The sequence below is a fragment of the Heptranchias perlo genome, chromosome 24 (genome assembly GCF_035084215.1).
Source record: "Heptranchias perlo isolate sHepPer1 chromosome 24, sHepPer1.hap1, whole genome shotgun sequence".
In the NCBI taxonomy this organism is placed as follows: Eukaryota; Metazoa; Chordata; class Chondrichthyes; order Hexanchiformes; family Hexanchidae; genus Heptranchias; species Heptranchias perlo.
In genome coordinates, this window is record NC_090348.1 from 20,307,622 (window position 1) to 20,328,650 (window position 21,029).

Here is a 21,029-nt window from a genome sequence, read left to right on the forward strand (position 1 = left end):
TACCTCAGTTATAACCTGGATACTGGAGTTATCAGGCGTGCATCAGCCCTCTCCGTATTCATCTTTGCTGACTGTTTTAGAGGCTGCACTTCACATTCTGTTCCTGGTGTTATTCTGAATCTTTCTGTCCTCGATGATGCTGCTTACTGGCCAAGTTGGTAGATCTGGGACAACATTACTATTGGTATTTTCAGATGTGGTTTATGGCTTTTGGTACATTTAGCTCTGTGAGAATTGCAGCCACTGCTGAGTGTAGCACTACAATATTAGCTGCAGATATGAAGACTGTACTCTAAAAATTACATGCCCAACAAGTTCAGTTTTCACAGCATGAATACAATAGGAAAAACCTTCATCAAAATGTCATTGTTTTCACAATACATTAGGCCAGTTAAAATATTGTGTTCAGTTTTGGATGCCTTACTTTGGGAAACATGTCAAAGCCATGAAAAAGGTGCAGAAAAGATTCACTAACAGGATACCAGGGATGCAAGGCCGCAGTTTTGAGGGGAGACTACAGAAACTGGAGCTCTTTTTGTTAGAACAAAAAAGATTAAGAGGAGATCTGATAGAAGTGTTCTAAATTATATGGGGTTTTGATCAGGTAAATTGGTAATACTATTTATACTGATCAGTGAGTCGGCAACTAGAGGACATAAGTTTAAGATCATCAAAAGAACAAAGGGAATGATGAGGAGATTTTTTTTAAAAATGCAGATGGTTTAGGACATGGATTATTCTACCAGAAGCAATGGTGGAAGCAGAAGCTAAAATAGCTTTTAAAAGAAAAGTGGATAAATATTTGAAAAAGAAAAATTTAATAGGATATGGGGAAAAGGTAGGGGAATGGAATTAAGTGGATAGCTCTTCGGAGAGCTGGTGCAGACATGATGGGCTGAATAGCCTTCTTCTGAGCTGTAAAATTCTATGATTTGAATAGCTGGGAAGATAAAATAAAATCCCAGTAACAACTTTATTATAATTCTGTTGAATTGTATATTTAGTGAAAGGATAGTTAATGGCTCATTTGAACAAAAAATATAATTTCTTATTAAGGGTTAATTCTTTGTACTTATTTGAAATTCCATATTATCAAAAATTTTCAACAGGAATTATGCCTGGCTGGATGGTTAAGGAAATGGTTAAGAATGGGTTACTGTTGCCAGAACTCTGGGAAAGGAATGGGTTTTTGATGTTGGTCCCAGTCTTCCTCTCCACACTGATTGAAATGTTCCTGTTGCATTGTGGAAGTCTGTATATGATTATTATTCTCACTCAGGCTGAATGAACTTCAAAGTACATCTCAATGAGCCAAAGCTTGAAAAGTTATGCTTTTATCAAGAGCACCAAAGAACCGCAACTTATTTCTACTAAACCTGTAAACTGGAGAGCCAAGGCCAACAGAGAGATAATTATACAGAGGGGACATAATTTCTGCACATGCATTGGATTTCATCACTTTGCCAGCACAAACCTATATTTTAAGAAACCCTGCCTGGACAGTGTTAATCACTATCTAGTTTTGAATGCTATCCATACAACCACCAGAATAAAGTATCTGCTGCTTCCACAAGCACAGCCTCCTCCTTTCCCAGACTGTCTGGAGTTTCATATCTCACCCAGTTTGTCTTTCCCCTTACAATTATCAGGCTCTTAAAATCCAAGCTCGGCACCACTACTTCCTGATTTACTTCATTTCCTGTTTTATTCTTCAACCTTGACAGTATCTTGGACTATGTGCCTTTGCTCTTCACCTTTGTTTCCCAATTTTAAAAAATGAATTCTCCAGACCAGAACATAACCATACTTATTGGATGATCATTAACACGTCATCTGAGGAAGTTCTATATGTTGGCTCTTTAAATCACTTATGTTATGTTTGTGAAGATGACACAGTTGTTGCATCACAGAATGGTGGGATGGTGTTTGTGCCCACAATACATCAAAGGCCATGTTCCCAATCTTCACTGTGCTACCAAGGAAAGGAAAACACAGAGAAATTGGTTCTCATTCATTCTTTCTCTCTCTCATTTACTTTCAGGCACCTGGCAACATCTACTTCCAAATTAAATCGGCAGAGGCCTGAGAGTTAGGGCATCTGCTTTCTAAGCTCCAGATGGCGCATAGGATGGGGACATAAAAAAATACAATGGAAGAGAAAATATAAAATACCTTAATAAGCTCCCCCATAGCAAACAGATAAAGGAAATAAACTGTGGTTATAATCTCAGTGTTGGTACCTGATATGCATGTGTACCTGGTTATGAATAACATAGCAACGCTGAGCCACAAAGGGCATAGCAACACAATGAATTCCGCTGTTCTTCATAGCAATTACTCCAGAATTCAAACATGAATTGCTGTTACTGAAAGATATTGGGCCTTTTTGTCAGTTAAAAAGCAAAATTACAGGGGCACAGATATAGAGACTGTGGAATATATTATAGTAGCCTTTTGTACCTCAGGAATATTTCTTTTGAATAATAATCAGAGTTATCAATATACTATTATAAATGTGATGATATATTATAATCCAAGACATCCTGTCAGACTACACTGTACCAGGCTCGTCTGTGATGCGAGAAAACTCAGGAGAATTCTATCACTGTTCTTTTCTGCAATTCAAATTATGCTCAGGCTGCATTAGACAGTGAGCCAAACATTCAGAAACTCCTTGATTACCTGCTGGTGTTAAATCAACAGTTTGTGGGAAAGGCATCAATTCCTCAATACAACACTTCTTCAGGTGAAATACAATGACTACTACTTGGTTTTATATGTCATTAGCACCGTTTGAAAATTTAGGTGAATGTTACAAAAGGCCAGAGACCATAATCTCCGTCAACAGCACTGCTGTACAAACAATGCTGATTAGTTGGCTTAGTGTAAATTTGAGAAGGAGCAGCCTTTTGTATTAAGAAGTGATGCAGCAATCTAACATAATTTGCAATTCTAATCTACCATAAAATCCCAATAATATTTTCCTTTTTCTTGTTCTTTTTTGCTCTTTATCCTCTTTCCTGAAGACTCTGACCCACGCCTAAAAACAGTCCCACAGGCGCCAGTAGTTCTCCAGTACTCACTCAATTGGCCTTTCTTCATTTGGAGCCTAGACAGTAAGTGTCAATCTGATCATCACAGCTGATTCGGATCTTGTTCTCTCCTTACATGTGCACTTCCCTGCGGCGATCACCAGATATCAATCAAGAACTGCAGTTCCAACCAAATTTTCCCTCCTCAGCCAAAGAGCCCTAAAGGAGTAGGTCCATCACTCAAGTACCTTTCAACTGACTAAGTGTTAGCTGAAAGCACCTTCAGTTTTGTAAAGGAACTGCTCCTCCAGCAGACAGGACATTCCTATCCTTAACTAAGTTGTTCTGCTAGCACAGAACACCTCCCAGTCTCCTGAAGGACTCACACTGAAACAGTACAACTTTGGCACAAGGTTTAAAATGAATCTGAATAATGAGCTAAGTGTAGCATATAAAAAAAGTGAGGACAAAAAAGTAAACAAACAGGAAAATTAAAAAAAAAACTGTGAACAGAATAACAGAAACCAAAACTGAAGAGACAGGAAGAAGCAAGAAAAAAAAACAGCAACAAAAATATACAAGAGAAATACAAGAATGAAATATGAACTCCTCACTTTCGGACTGCTAAAAATTAAGTATAGAAAGAACTTGTATTTATACAGTGCCTTTCACATCCTCAGGGTGTCCCAAAATACTTAACAGAAAATGAATTATTTTGAATTGTAGTAGTGACTGATATTATGTAAGCAATATAGGAATTCTAATCAACTTTTAGCTTCTGATCCTTACACCTTAGGGAGAACTGACGTGGCACAGATACATGTGCTGCTCAAAACAGTGACCAATAACAACTAAAAGAGCAAGTAGCCTAATGTTCATGAAAGCTTCCAAACCGTCATCATATAAACCATATGTCCATCACTGCATTGTTCCATTGCTCTCACAGGAGGTATAAGAGAAGTTTAAGGCCTTTCTTCTTGAAAGATGATACATGCATCCTTCTAGTTTGTTCACCTCACCAGCATTTGTTGCTGTTAATAACAATCTCTAGCTGTGGCAGTAACTCTAAAACACTGCCCCAAAACACTACCGCAATCGTTACATTGTGCTCTGGAATTTATTTCACTTCTCACTAGCACATATTTTTTCCAGCTTTTTTTTTTCACATTTGTTCAACACAATATTTAAACAAATGCCCAAGAGACGCATCACATCATTCTAAATTTTACTGTCACTGAACCCTTTTTGTCAATCAGTTTGATATATTCTGCTGTTGATAGTTGAAATACGATATGTTCTGAGCAGGCCTCAAACCATCACCTCCTGGATCCTCTAGTTCAATGCACAGGTCACTATTTATCATAACAAGCGTACCTTCTGAAAACTACTGTGACATTTTTTGTATTAAGAATACTGAAGATGCAGGTTATATTTTGAAGTCTGAGTACTGTGGGGCAAAAGTGGAGCTGCCACCTTCTGTCAAACCTAAAACTGAATGAAGGTAGAATAGGGGTGGACAGAGCTGCAACCATGGCTCCAGTTCTGATGTTTCCTTTGCTGATGGTAAAAATTCACGGAAAGCCTTAATAACCATGCCCGCAACATAGATTCTAAATGGAGAAAGGACTTCTCTTTTAAATACAGACAATTCAGAAATGTTCACTCTCCTTAACACTACGTGAGAATCCTAGTTCAAGTGAGTCTGGCCTGAGCCCACAGAAGTCAAAAGGGTGCATAGTGTGGAAAAATCAAAGTCATACTCACCTACACCAAAGCAGACTCTTCTATGAGGTTGAAGTGTACTGACTAGGGTTGGGGGGGGGGGGGGGGGGCGGGTGTTGTTGATGGAGCTGGGAGAAGAGAAAAATTCAGTATTTCCTCTGACTTCTTTTCTCTGAAATTCAAGAGAACTTGATGCAGCTGCTGGGCAAAACAGGAAAACTGTTCCACTGTCCACTACAGTCATCCCTGCTCTTGATGAGCACTGATGCACAAACTGGGACTTACAGAATAGGATTAACAAGAGAACCTTCCATTGGTTGCTCGCTCCATGTTCTACATCCTTAATAATTTCTCAGCAATAAAATGGCTGGACAATTCCCATAGATGTGAAACAATGAAAGCATGCCCCATATACTGCAGGGTGAAAGGAGAATTCAGCACTCCAAGAGGTAGAAATTAGTCTGGGCCCAGACAATGCTCGTGAGCAGCAATCATAGAATCATAGAAATTTACAACATGGAAACAGGCCCTTCGGCCATGTCCATGTCACCCAGTTTATACCACTAAGCTAGTCCCAATTGCCTGCACTTGGCCCATATCCCTCTATACCCATCTTACCCATGTAACTGTCCAAATGCTTTTTAAAAGACAAAATTGTACCCGCCTCTGCTACTGCCTCTGGCAGCTCGTTCCAGACACTCACCACCCTTGGAGTGAAAAAATTGCTCCTCTGGACCCTTTTGTCTCTCTCCCCTCTCACCTTAAATCTATGCCCCCTCGTTATAGACTCCCCTAACTTATCTATGCCCCTCATTATTTTATAGACTTCTATAAGATCACCCCTAAACCTCCTACTCTCCAGGGAAAAAAGTCTCAGTCTATCCAACCTCTCCCTATAAGTCAAACCATCAAGTCCCGGTAGCATCCTAGTAAATCTTTTCTGCACTCTTTCTAGTTTAATAATATCCTTTCTATAATAGGGTGACCAGAACTGTACACAGTATTCCAAGTGTGGCCTTACTAATGTCATAACAACTTCAATAAGACATCCCAACTCCTGTATTCAATGTTCGTCCAAAGAGAGAGGCCCGAGGCTGTCCCGAGATTGGGCCTCGGGCCTCCTCTGCATCTTTGCAGAGCTGCCGGTGCCTGTCACACCTCCACGGGCAGCTTACCCCACGAGAAGAATGAATTTCGGGCCGCCAGTAGCAGCCCTCAGTTAAGTTCTGGGAGGGGGGATGGGTCATGCAATGGGGTTGCCGATCACCAGGGCTGTTGAGTTGAAGGGTGCACCCCTGCACCTCCTGGCTCCGCGGAAATATTTTCTTTTCTAATTTTTTTTTAAAACTTACCTTTGCATGGGGTTTGCTGAAGAATCCTGAGCGGGACAAGCCCAATGCCTGCAAAGAACACAGACTGTCCCACTGCTAAATTGGCATGCTTTGCTCCCATTTTACATCCAAATAATTGGTGCAACACATACCAATCTCTACCCCCAAAGGTCAAATAGTTACTGAGCAGCCAAATATCTACAGGAACTGACATTATTTCATGGGTTAATTGGGTTTTCTTACATCTGACTAGTTAGTTAGTAAGTCAAGTAACCAACCAATGAGTAGAAAACTGCAGGCTGTATTTTCTTCCAGACCATCTGCACAGGACATGACAATTATTTAAGGCATGTCTGACATAATACTTAGTAGGAAAGAAATATTAATTATTTTTTCCTGTTAAGTTCTTTTCATAGAATCATAAAAAGTTACAGCACAGAAGGAGGCCATTCAGCCCATTGTGTCAGTGCCGACCAAAAAAGAGCTATCCAGCTTAAACCCACTTTCCAGCACTTGGTACCGTACGATACGGCACTTCAAATGTACATCCAAGTACTTTTTAAATGTCTCTATCACCCTTTCAGGCAGTGAGTTCCAGTCCCCCACCACCCTCCGGGTGAAAAAATTTATCCTCAGCTCCCTTCTAATCCTTCTACCAATTACTTTAAATCTATGCCCCCTAGTCATTGACCCCTCTGCTAAGGGAAATAGGTCCTCCCTATCCACTTTATCTAGTCCCGTCATAATTTTATATACCTCAATTAAATCTCCCCTCAGCTTCCTCTGTTCCAAAGAAAACAACCCCAACCTATCCAATCTTTTCTCATAGCTAAAATTCTCCAGCCCTGGCAACATCCTCGTAAATCTTCTTTGCACCCTCTCTAGTGCAATCACATCTTTCCTGTAATGTTGTGACCAGAACTGTACGCAGTACTCAAGTTGTAGCCTAACCAATGTTTTATACAGTTCTAGCATAACCTCCCTGCTCTTATATTCTAGGTCTTGGCTAATAAAGGAAAATATCCTGTTTGCCTTTTTAGCCACCTTATCTACCTGTCCTGCTACCTTCAGGTATCTGTGGACATGCACTCCAAGGTCCCTTTGTTCCTTGACACCTCTCAGTATCCTATCATTTATTGTGTACTCCCTTGCCTTGTTTGCCTTCCCCTAATGCATTACCTCACACTTCTCTGGATTGAATTCCATTTGCCACTTTTCTGCCCACCTGATCAGTCCATTGATATCTTCCTGCAGTCTACAGCTTTCCTCCTCACTATCAACCACACACCCAATTTTTGTATCATCTGCAAACTTCTTGATCAAGCCCCCCACAGTCAAGTCCAAATCATTAATATATATCAGAAAAAGCAAGGGACGCAGTACTGAGCCTTGCGGAACACCACTGGAAACAGCCTTCCTGTCACAAATACACCCGTCAACCATTACCCTTTGATTCCTGCCACTGAGCCAATTTTGGATCCAACTTGCCAGTTTCCCTTGGATCCCATGGGCTTTTACTTTTTTGACCAGTCTGCCATGTGGGACCTTGTCAAAAGCCTTACTAAAATCCACGTACACTGCATCAAACCCGCATCGGCCCTTAGCGTTACCCTCATCGGCCCTCCTTGTTACCTGCTCAAAAAATTCAATCAAGTTAATCAGACACAACCTTCCCTTAAAAATCCATGCTGACTGTCCTTGATTAACCCATGCCTTTCTAAATGATGATTTATGCTGTCCCTCAGAATCGATTCCAATAACTTGCCCACTACCGAGGTTAGACTGAATGGCCTATAATTATTCGATCTATCTTTTTCTCCCTTTTTAAACAATGGTACAACATTAGCAGTCTTCCAAATCCTCCGGCACCATGCCTGTAGCCAGGGAGGATTGGAAAATGATGATCAGGGCCTCTGCTATTGCCTCCCTTGCTTCTCTTAACAGCCTGGGATGCATTTCACCTGGGCCTGGAAATTTATATACTTTCAAAGATTCTAAATCCTTTAATACTTCCTCTCTCACTACGTTTATCCCATCTAATATTTCACACTCCTCCTCCTTAACTACAATCTCTGCATCATCCCCCTCTTTTGTGAAGGCAGATGCAAAGTATTCATTAAGAATCATACCCACATCTTCTGCCTCCACACATAGGTTACCTTTTTGGTCTCTAATAGGCCCTACTCTTTCCTTAGTTATCCTCTTGCTCTTTATGTATTTATAAAACATTTTTGGGTTTTCCTTAATTTTACTTGCCAGTATTTTTTCATGCCCTCTCTTTGATTTCCTAATTACCTTTTTAATTTCACCCCTGCACTTTCTATACTCCTCTAGGCTTTCTGCAGTATTGAGCTCTTGGTGTCTGACATGTTTCCTTTTTTTGCTTTATCTTACCATGTATGCACCTTGTCATCCAGGGGGCTCTAGATTTGGCAGTCCCACCCTTTTTCCTAGATAGTGTAGACTAATTACACTCTCTCAGTAGTTGCATGTGTAATACATTTCCAACCCTTGAGTCGAATCACAACCCAGCTCTGAACACTTAAATCCTTTACTTCTATATTTTTTTCTGCCCCTCAATCATCTGCAGGCACTAAAGTTGTGCTGGGGTTCCAAAGATACCAGCCACCCTCCAGCACCTTGTCCAAGTGGCAGTTCCTCAAGTGTAAGTGTTGGCAGGCCACTTGGTCATAGGGGCATCCTGGTAGGGCTCAATCCTGTCTTCATTCAATGCCTACGCAGACATACTTGCCAGGAGGCACTGGATACCAATCAAAAGCAATCATCACTAGTTTTACCCATCCCAGCCCAGTGGTACTGAAGCCAATTGTAATAACCCTACCGCAGCCCCAGTTGGCATCAGCTGGACACAAATATGGAACATTCCAGGCCTATCCAGCTCAGCTTCACACAGGGCAGTGCATTTACTCATTAAGCAAATGGGGCTCGACTTTTTAGTTAAAATTTTTTTTTGGAATACTAGCTGATCTCCAGTGGTGCTGCTAATAGGTAATCTGCAGTCTGAAACATGGTAGTCCTGTCTCGCTGCTAACCTGTCTTGTCACTTTAAGGCCACCGCTCAGATGTTCCCTAAGGGGAAGTGTCTAGGTAAATCCTGAGGTCAATTAGAGACTAATTATTGTTGTTGCTCTATGTTTCTCTTGATTGGGAGTTGCTTGGCTTTTCTTGCTGTCTCAACAACCTCTTCAGGTTATTCTACAGCCAGAAAAATAGCTGGGTTACTTTCTTACCTTTTCGTATCTTAATTTAAGAAGATTGTTCAGTTGCAGTTGTTCAGAAATGTTTTATACCAAGTGCGAAATCTGGACTGTGACATCTGGAGAGTGACAGATCCTCTCAAAGCTTTTACATAAATTGATAGAGTCAATACTTGGCTCAACAATGCTTCCCCACAGGTCCAGGATATAGAGCAGGTTCAGGAGCCACAGCAGTTAACTCTCAATTACAATTCAATAGATTTATTCACAAGTTACCTTCACTGCAAAATCCCTCATCATATGGGCAGTGAGCTGAAAAACATCAAGTAATAACATTGTTACAAGCTGTTTTTTTTTGAGAACTCTGATCTGAGAATGCAATATGAGTAAAATATCACAAATGCAAAGTCAATTAGTGCTGGAACCAATGGGAATTGAACGCAAACCACTTGTTATAGATTGCAGGCACCTAACATCAACAGTCTCATTTTATTTTCCACGCCAGGGAAGAACCTATTTCTGTTCCTGTGAATTTACTAAAGTGGAACAACTTATGCTCATGGAAGAACAGACTTCCAGATAGGTTAGTGGAGGCAAAAACCCTGGAATCATTTAAGGAACAATTGGATGCTGTGACGAAGGGACTATAGACTTTCTAGATAAATGAACTGGGAAAGGCCAAATGACCTTCCTCATCTGTATCAACTATGTGATCTTCTGAATTCCCAAACAGCCCTGTATTTACATTATGGCTCATCATGCATACACAGGGTGTATGACATTAGGGTGGGAACATCAATAAACCAAATGTAGGATTCAGAGAGGGTCAATGAATGGCATGTGATTTAGTTCTCTACATTCAGTGTTCAATATGACGACTTACAGGACATTAAATCAGTATTTAAAAACCAGCTTGCGGATATACCGAAGTCAGCATAAAATGAGGCCATGACAGGACCAGTTTGTACATAGTACCAGGCCTCTTAATGTTATATAAAAGCAGAAAATGCTGGCAATAATCAGGTCAGGCAGCATCTGTGGAGAGAGAAACAGAGTTAACATTTCAGGTCCATGACATTTCATCAGAACCAAGGTTATTGACCTGAAACGTTGCCTCTGTTTCTCTCTGCACAGTTGCTGCCTGACCTGCAGAATGTTCCCAGCATTTTCTGATTTTATTTCAGATCTCCAGCACCTGCAGTATTTTGCTTTTGCTTTTATGTTAAATGTTTTAGACCAGATTTTAGTAAGTGTCAGTGCATCTGTGGTCTCAAAAAAGCGTATAAACCAGGGTTTCTTATTTCTCACTTCAAAGGCTTCATGCTACAGATGAATGCAGCTTCCGCAACTGTACCTTTAACTTGATTGAAAAAGTTCAGCATGTAATCTAAACCCTTTCTAAGGAGGAGTAGTCTGATTTGGCCAATGGAAGGTAACAATTCCCCTCCCCTTTCAGCATTCCAAAGGGACCGCTCCCTCCGCAACACCCTAGTCCACTCATCCATCACCCCCAACACCCACTCTCCTCCCCGCGGCACCTTACTGTGCAAGCGCAGGAGATGCAACACCTGCTCCTTCACCCCCTCCCTTCCCACCGTCCAGGGCCCCAAACACTCCTTCCAGGTGAAGCAGCGGTTTACTTGTACTTCTTTCAATTTAGTAAACTGTATTCGTTGCACACAACGCGGGCTCCTATACATTGGGGAGACCAAACGCGAACGGGGTGATCGCTTTGTTGAACACCTCTGTTCTGTCTGCAAGTGTGACCCTGACCTGCCGGTCGCTTGCCATTTTAATTCTCCTTCCCATTTCTACTCTGACCTCTGCCTCTTACACTGTTCCAATGAAGCTCAATGTAAGCTCGAGGAACAGCACCTCATCTTTCGATTAGGCACTTTACAACCTTCTGGACTCAACATCGATTTCCATAACTTCAGATCATAACCACTGCTCCCATTTTTTTGGACAGCAGGTGCTGGTAATGGTTCAGCTGCTGCCATTTACAGCTACTCCTGACCAATCTTTTGTTTTTTAATCTGTCCCATTACCACCTTCCTTGCCTTGTACCATCATCCCTTTTGTCATTTAGTCTCTTGTGCCCTCTACCCTATCACAGACCTTCCCTTTTGTTCTTTCCTCCCCTCCCCCCCTCTCCCTGGCTCTGTACTTGCTCAAAAACTTTAACTTTTAACATCTTCCAGTTCTGACGAAAGGTCTTCGACCTGAAACGTTAACTCTGTTTCTTTCTCCACAGATGCTGCCTGACTTGCTGAGCTTCTCCAGCACTTTCAGTTTTTATTTCAGATTTCTAGCATTGACAGTATTTTGCTTTTGATTCAACTATTACTATAGTGTAGAATGCAGAATTGACTTAGATGAGTCACTAGCCCAGCAGTATGTGAGCTGAATTAACACACACAGTTGAAACGGAGGTGCTATAGGATTAGTTTTTTAAAAAACTGATAGTAATTCAGTTCCCGCACACCACTGGATTCAGTAATGCCTTGACATTTGATTGAGCTCATCACCTCTCCGTGTTTAAATAAAAATATTTCACACCCCAAAAAAGAATCCGATGAGAGAGAGTTGTTAAATGCAATGATGATTACTTGTAATGGTTTTATTTTTGAACAAAGGCAGTGATTGTGACAGCAATTAAACACTGCAGGCTCATTTTAACAGCAATAGGTTAATTAAGTAATCCTATATTTCAAAAACATAGCTCAGACACTAGTGTAAATTTGGTTGCTTCCATATGGTTTTAGACTGTGATTATGGACCGATAGAACAGGGTCATCCTATGTAATCATTTGACAGGAGAAGTCAACTTTACTTCAAAAAGCAATTATTTTATTGCAGCAGAGGATTGTGGAAATGATGCAAGTAGGAAAGAGCGAAGAAAGAACTCTAAAATCCGAGTTGGGATTATTTGGATCTGACACTTATAAACTGCCCTTCTTTAAAGCAATATGGAATCTGATGCCACGGGTTCTCGGTTGTGGTAAGTGCAGTGGCTAAAAAAACAAATACCAGCATTCAAGCTGCAGTCTGTGGGATAAAGAGCCGCACAGTGCTGCTGGGAATTGGTCAATCACCAAATTTATTTAAAGGTGATGACTCACATTATCATCCTTACAGTTTTATACTGTCTTCCTCAGAATTATCAATTGTAAATAGGAACATAGGAACAGGAGTAGGCCATTCAGCCCCTTGAGCTGTTCTGCCATTCGATGAGATCATGGCTGATCTGTATCCTAACTCCATTTACCCGCCTTGGCTCCATATCCCTTAATGCCCTTGGCTAGCAAAAATCGATCTCAGATTTAAAATTATTAATTGAGCTAGCATCTACTGCTTTTTGTGGGAGAGAGTTCCACACTTCTACCACCCACTGCTTGAAGAAGTGTTTCCTAACTTCTCTTCTGAATGGCCTGGCTCTGATTTTCCAAGGCCAATGTATCCTTTCTATAGTGCGGTGCCCAGAACTGTACACAGTTCTCCAGATGTGGTCTAACCAGGGCTTCATAGCTGTAGCAAAACTTCCTCCCCTTTATATTTTAGCCCACTAAATGTAAAGGCAAACATTCCTTTAGCCTTTTTGATTATTTTTTGTACCTGACCACGACATTTTAGTGTTCTGTGTACATGGACCCCTAAATCTCTTTGGACCTCTACTGTTTCTAGCTTTTCGCCATTTAAAAAATTCTCTGATCTATCCTTTTTTGGTCCAAAATGAATGACCTCACACATACCTGTGTTGAAATCCATCTGCCACAGTTTTGCCCACTCACTTAATCTATCAACGTCTCTGTAATTTTATGCCCCCGTTTTATGCTCCCATCTATACTACTTACTATGCCACCAATTTTTGTGTCATTGGCAAACTTCAATATATGGCTCCCTATTGTGTTATCTAAGTCATTAATAAATAGTGAATAGTTGAGGCCCCAGCACTGATCCTTGTGGGACTCCACTAGTCATTTTCTTCCAATTTGAGTACATGCCCACTATCCCTATTCTCTGTCTTCTACCACCTAACCAGTCTCCAAATCAGGTCAAATGTGCCTCTTCTTTAGGAATCCAAAGCAAAGCACAAAAAACTAATCATGAATTATTTTCCAGTCCACTAAAAAAAGAAAAATGTCAGTTTTTCCATTTCCATAAACATTATATTTTTAATTACCAAATCCCGATTCTAAATTGCAATATCACTTTAACCACAGCCAACAGAAATCAACCAATCTAGGAACTAACTGTCTAATATATTCTTCCCTGCATAGACAATAACTCTGTCACTTGAACACCCAAGTTAGCACCCTGATGGCTGGTACTGTCTTTATAGTCTAGGAAATGGGAATAGTGCGACTTCTATGGCAGACTCTTGTACTGCTCTGTTGCTGGTGGCCTTCTTGCAAGTTGAAGTCCTCTCTCCAGGTATACATAATGCCAATTCTAACTGAGGATTGGGGGGCTTTTCTATAGACAGGAATGATTGCAGGAATCACCCTAATTTTCCTCACTTTTTTCCCCTCAATTCACATAAAAACATTGGACATAAGCCACAGTAATACTATTGACAGCTAGTCACTTTATAAAAGCACGCAGTCCAAATTGGCACCTCCACCTTGTGCTCCCTGGAGGAATTGGACAGTTTTCAGAAGTTGACTACTGACCACTTAACTGTGAAAAGAAGTGGGCCAATAAAGCAAGACAGAAAACAAATGCAGCAGAAGTTGACGTTGACAGTTCCTTGAAGGACTACTATGAATATAATTTCAGGCTTGTACAGAGGGAAACAAGGCAGCAAGATGTTCTTTTGTGTGCATGTGATCATACTTTCATAAAATGAAACCTTATCGATACCTGCAAAGCAGTGGCATATGACTCTACTGTCAGAGCGGAAACAGCTTGGCACACTCGATGATTGAATGGTTGCAATGTTCTTGTGGGCCTAATGCTGCCCCCTTCCCTGTCAGTCCTCCCAGGAAACTGCTATTTTACTTGGAAAGCTCACTGAACCCCAACATTCAGAAATGAAGTAAACACTAAATTTTCCAAATATCTAAAGTTTATCGGGATGGAAAAAAATCCTATTAATCACTTCACTCCTAAGACGACAAACAGGTCATAATCTGCATTCTCTTTAGAAATGTTTCTAGTTGCTTGTTCTTTAAAAGAATGTTTGAAATATTCTGATTGCAACAGTGTTCAGCACAATGTGTGCTCTTCTGCAACACTGAACATGAATCACGACATCTGACATAAACCACATAAAATTTCATAGCCTAGAAATTGCTACTGGCAATACTAGCAGACAAACACTTAAAACATTGTATAACATTCTTCTGTCTGCTATTTCACGAGTTATTAAAAATTTAAAATAAACATGCATTCACTATTATCACCAACAGGAATTACTAGGCTCTTTGTGTTTTTAAAATTGGGATAGAGATGGTTGTCAAGCACTTTAATCAGTTTGAGGTACTCTATTTAACATAAAATAACACTGGTATTCCATTGTGGCCATTAGTAGATAAATGCAATTATTCTGTGATTCAAATGTTCGGCTGTGGCAATTGAGCTCATTGTGGGAATTCAGGCACAATTACTACATTTATTTTTATATTTACCACAGAATGCAGGATTGTACCAGCTTTAATACAGACCTTCTCATCCAGCTCAATTGTTGTTTTTGCTATTGTACAGTAAAGTAGTGCAGACACAATATGACCAAATCCTACTGTACCACTGTCTGACGTGGAGACCCACAAGCAGAAGCCATATTGTTTGCATAGCCATGGAGGTGGGGAAGGCAGGATTCCATGTATGGTATTAAATGCACACATGGAACACTGTTCACCGATTCCTTTCTCCGCCTCTTTCTGTAGTTTCTGTAGCAAATGTGACCCCGATTGTTGTAATGATATCCCTACCTAACACCATAATGGAAATATCACCGCAAGAACTGCAGCAGGTCAAGAAGAAAAAACCACCATCACTTTTCCAGGACAATCATGGATGGGCAATAATTGCAGCCATGCAAGAAAAAAAATCAAAGAAATCAGTGACTTGAAGCATTCATATCAGCGATGATAGGATAACTTTAAATTAAAGCACTGATGGGCTGTCTCCTCAACTTGCGTGATGGATTCAGCTTGCTGCTCTTAACTGCGTTTACTCTTCTGACATGAAGTAATGCCTCAGGTAGATCACGAATGGACATCTCATATCTTGAACTTGTCCAGTGTTGACAGCTCTGTGTACTGTTCAGGGCTAAAACAGAATGAAGATTCCAAATACAAAAACATAGCCGATCAACTGTTAAAAAGATCTGGCAGAATGACAATTAAAGGCTTAGAAAATGCTGTGCCTGCAATAGTTAATTACACAGTTTGACACTGAGCCATAAAGAGCAGGTAGATCCAAGGTTCAATCCTACTACATGTTGATTTAGCCAATGTAAAATGAGCCAGAAATGCACAACTACAATTGACTTCAGCATCCCCAGGTTGGGGAGGAGGAAAAAAAAATCAACCAAGGAACTTGCTTCTCATCACTATCCAACAATCCTTATTGGAACTGAGTGTAGCCGACAGCAGGTGAGGACAGAACCAGGACTACCTGTGCTGGCTCCCATGGCAAAATAATTTACTGATTCCAACTGCCCAGACTTACACAGGAAAAATGCACGGTTGAATGAGACTTTCAGTGAACCATACCTCAGCATGATACCCCACCATTAGGAGAGAAATGATAATGGAATAAAATCAATGGCATAATTGGAGAAAAACAAAGTAATTCTATAAAGCCTAAATCCAAAGTCTCTTCATAAGCCACAAGAGTCAGAAAGTCACAGTATCCCACTGGTCTTATTTAAGCTTCCATTCAAAATTACTGAAAGGCAAATCTTCAGTTGCTTCAACTCCAGCTCTCCCAGAAAATGCCAGAAATGGTACAGTATTATCTTTGTGTAAAACTCAGAAGAGTGCAGAAGCATGTTGTGTAAACATAATTTCAGATAATGATCAAATGTAGGCTACTTCTGGACTCAAATAGGAGAAGGGCCTCTTTAATAAATCTTCATAGCTTCTTTAAACTGTTCCAGGTGTTTGAACTTTCATAAGGGCCAAGCTTATCTTTGCCATCAGCTGGTGGCATTAGCTGACAGATGTGCAATCTTATCAATGAAAACGAGCGGTTCTTTTTTCTTCTGCGGTTGCTGGTTTACAATTCCACCCATGCATTCTACTACAAATACCTGTCTGCTTCCCCTATTGGAGCTTAATTTACTTTAACTCATTGTGAAAACATTCTGGAAAAACCAAAACAAGCATTTTGATAATTATCGGTGTTTTTTATTGTGTTTTTTTTTATTAAAAAGCATATTTATAAAGGAAACTAGCAGTCTCTATTTCTCCCAGTCCTTGAGTATTTAGTCATGCTGAATATGAAACTTTATAGGCCAGTTAAATATCAGGGTTATTCCAAGTAACGCTAGGCTTTTGAATGAGCCCGCATGCAATGGGAAATTGTTTTGACTACCTTTGAGGGTAGGAAGACCAAGAGTAAGAGAGGATCTCTCACAGTTATCTTAAGAAACATATCAGGCACGATTTAATTCTTTGCCTAAGAAGTGACATATTATAATTGTCTTAGTAGGAATGTAACACATTTCTATATCCTCTATCTGCTTACTATGCGTGTTTTAAAACTCTTCTCAAACATTCTAAATCTAAGTTGAATTTAACACTTACTCACCTTGGTATCTTAAACCATAAGATTCATTAACTATGTAGTAGGTCTTTCCCTAACTATCATAAGTTCTCAATCCCAGGAACATATCAAATAAATAGTTGGAACACTGTATTCTTCATAGTTCAGGAAACCCTTGCGCTATATCTTGTTGGATCGAAGGAGAGCTGACTGGTAATGGGATCTCTGCATTTCACAGGTTACACCTTTCATTTCTTGAACTGGAAAGTCTTGCTGCACCTTGACGAGGAATAAACTTCGAGATTCTCCATACTTCAATTAGCAGCTGAATTTTTTTTCTCACTCACTTTGTGATGCAAAAACACATTGACAGTGGCTTCCTGAAGAATGGCCCAAACAATTTCCTGGTGACTGCATATTGTCATTTAGCTGTCAGACACAATCTTTTCAATCGACCAAACGTAGCTACCTATATTAGTGAGTTTGAAGGAGTTTCCACTTCATATTTACGTTTACTTTTTCACTGAAACTAGTGAATGGAAGGAAAATATAACCCCTCATGCCCAACTAATTGCAGCACCCCCATACACATTCCCTGTTCTGGTTTCTCTTCAGTCCCACTTATTTTAAAAAGCTAACCTGTGGCAAAAAATCTTTCTTGCGGCTCAGAGCAAAGAGAGTTAATTTTGGTATTACTGGCTGTTTTTACACATACCAGAGATAATACGTTACGGTCTGGTTAGTCGAAGGCATTAATGGGTCCTGTGGAACACAGGATAGTCAAATATGGTAATGTCTGTTAAAATGCAGAGCTATTCCTGCCATTCACTCCAAAATGAATATCCCCGATAGCTGGCTGGAGACGTGGTAATTTCCTGCAATCAAACAACAACAACATGCATTTATATCGTGCCTTTAACGTAGTGAAACATCCCAAGGCGCTGCACAGGGGCGGTATCACACAAAATTTGACACCGAGCCACAAAAAGAGATATTAGGACAGGTGTCCAAAAACTTGGTCAAAGAGGTAGGTTTTAAAGAGTGTCTTAAAGGAGAGAGAGGTGGAGCGGTTTAGGGAGGGAATTCCAGAGCTTAGGGCCTAGGCAGCTGAAGGCACGGCCGCCAATGGTGGAGCGATTAAAATCGGGGATGCGCAAGAGGCCAGAATTGGAGGAGCACAGAGATCTCGGAGGGTTGTAAGGCTGGAGGAGGTTACAGAGATAGGGAGGGGTGAGGCCACATAGGGATTTGAAAACAAGGATCAGAATTTTAAAATCGAGGTGGTGCCGGACTGGGAGCGAATGTAGGTCAGCAAGCACAGAAGTGATGAATGAACCGGACTTGGTGCAAGTTAAGATACGGGCAGCAGAATTTTAGATAAGCTCAAGTTTACGGAGGGTGCAAGGTGGGAGGCCAGCCAGAAGAGCATTGGAATAGTCAAGTCTAGAGGTAACAGAGACATGGATGAGGGTTTCAGCAGCAGATGAGCTGAGGCAGGGGGTGGAGACGGGCAATGTTATGGAGGTGGAAGTAGGCGGTCTTTGTGATGGAGTGGATATGGGGTCAGAAGTTCATCTCAGGGACAATACGGATGCCAAGGTTGCGAACGGTCTGGTTCAGCCTCGGACAGTGGTAGGTTGATCAAAGTGTTTAGCACAGATCAGCGAGTCAACCCATTCCATTCAATTCAAATATTCTATGTAAATTGCCATCCTATGGTCTTTTTTGGGGTAGTGAGTTTGATTGTTATCTATGTGTGGGGTGAAACTATTTCCACATGAAAAATCAGTAATCACGTTTCAAGGATCAATTTTATGTTTGGGGGTAGTCCAGGAAAAGTGTTTTTATTGTTTTTACATTGAGAAGAATAGGAATTTACAATTACTGTTAATATACTTTGTACTTCTCATTTACCTATTCAATTTTAAATAAATTTGTTATTCCTTTACAACCTGATAGAGCGTATGCTCTTCCATTTTCGAAGTTAAGGGCGTCATGTGGTGGCATGTGATATATTTCAGTAAGCTCCATTTTCCTGCTCCCAAGACAAAGTCCCAGAACAAGCTATTCCTGTGCCTGTAAATCTATTCAAATTAGGGGTAGGGACTCCTCCCAGAAAATTAGGTCAGGTCAGCCCTCTATGAGGCAGGTGCAGGTGAGCCTACACACTGGGCCATTCCAATCCCATCTCTGCTGGACGTGGAAAATCAAGGCTTATATTTCAAGCAATTCATATCTCTGGTTTCTTGTTCAGTAACTTATTAAAAATATAGCTGTGCTAAAACAAACAGCATTCATTATCCAGTATATTTATCAGGTATGAGTCAATTAAAAGATTCTAAATCTTCTCATTTTTGTGTGATATGCTGCTGGTTGGAAATCTCAGCAATTGGCTGTAAATCCATTTTCACAGTTTATCAATTTTATGAGAGAAAGATTTCCTACCAAATGAATGTAAGCTTTTCAAATTCTATTACAGTGATGGTACCTTGACAGGCAATTTATGAAAGCAACATGACAAGTGCAGTCATGCATCTGATTTTTAATACTCCTTTGGTCATGAAGCTGCCACTTACTGGATTGTTACTGTTGTAGCTGCAATCTCAGTGCTGACCTCATAATATCTGACAGGGAAAGGGGGAATGCATTGCAATAACTTAATTATATATTTTTTTCCATTTGCTCCCACCTATGATATACTCTACCAGTTGCAGGCCTGGAATAAATGGTACATAAAAGTTTCACTGTCTGACCCTCAGTGTAAAACCTGGGCCATACAGACCATGAAGTACCAGTTTGATCCTTGGTCTTGCTATAGTAATCTCGTCTTGGGGCGGTGGGGAAGAGTTGGGGGTATTGCAATTGGCTTCAGCATCCCTGAGCTAGAGAGGGGGAAGAAAATCAGCCAGGGTTCCCATCCCTCACCACTATCCAACAGCATCTGGTGGAAAGTCCATGTGTGTGGGCTTTGGGTCACAAGAGGATTGAACTTGGCTGTGATAGCCAACCTCACTGCTAACACTCACTGTCTAGATTCATACATGAAGAATTGTCATGAAGAAACAGAGGGCAGCACTCTCAGAAAGGGGGCTAATGGAGTAAATGCTGGGGAGGGGGCCCCCCAATGCCCCCAGAACTGCCACACCCCACCGGACTTTCTGGCCTGCGGGCACCCAAGATGTGCCCACTGACCATATACTGATTAGGTGACCTCTCACTGACCCCGCATACTCCAGAATGGTTGGCAGCAGGGGTGACCGGTAGGTGCAATCCTAGCATAATTTCCAGAATTGTGTTGCTGAAGATTTTCAGCCTCCCTGCGTATTTCTCATTTCTAATTGGTTATTTATTACTTTCATTATATTTGCATTATTCACCAATCATGTTACAGAAAGTCTTTCTTCAAATTCATTCCACTAATCAAACTGCAAAAAAAATTCTTCAAGCTACATCCACGGTGACATTTCTTTACCCAATCCCATGTACCAATCAAAATAAAAGCCATGGCAGGAGATCTGCAGAACCCCCAGAGAAATGGCTAAAAACGGCCCTTTACAGTGTTTCCCCGGGGCTTCTGCCACAGTTATGGTGGGAGGTTCGGAGAACCCTATGGAAATTCTCAACCCAAAAATTTACCCATAATCTTAACTTCAACGACTGCCTCCTCCCTTCTGCAAACAGCACAACACATCCTGCCAGGCCTCTGAACATCATGGCGTCTGGGGGCATCCAGCTCCCCCCATATTTCGGGATCCGCACCACTGACGTCCCACTATCAGAGACCTCCCACCATGCCCTAATGTGTGTGCCTCAAGAAGACTACAATTTCTAGCAATTACCATGGTTCCAAACCCATGCACAAACCAGCCAGTTGACAATCCAATGTTCGGAGCTTCCCAGTATCTCTCCAAGTTAAACATAAACTGGGTGGCTGAACCCTGACAAAATTACAATTCCCAGGAGGCACCGCATTTGCCAGGGATCCAACATGTGAAACCTGCTCCCAATGCCTC

At 40.9% G+C, this 21,029-nt stretch overlaps 1 protein-coding gene across 6 annotated transcripts in view; it reads right to left on the bottom strand.

The window, feature by feature from the left end:
• Positions 1-21,029, bottom strand: part of celsr1a (cadherin EGF LAG seven-pass G-type receptor 1a) — a 336,449-nt gene that overhangs the window by 98,192 nt on the left and 217,228 nt on the right. For 4 of the 6 annotated variants that reach the window (XM_068004887.1, XM_068004891.1, XM_068004889.1 and 1 more), the window contains exon 7: positions 9,580-9,615. The exons of the other annotated variants lie outside the window; for them this stretch is intronic. In XM_068004887.1, coding sequence (XP_067860988.1) covers positions 9,580-9,615 — 36 coding nt within the window. The remainder of the gene's footprint in view (positions 1-9,579; positions 9,616-21,029) is intronic. 6 annotated transcript variants of the gene reach the window in all.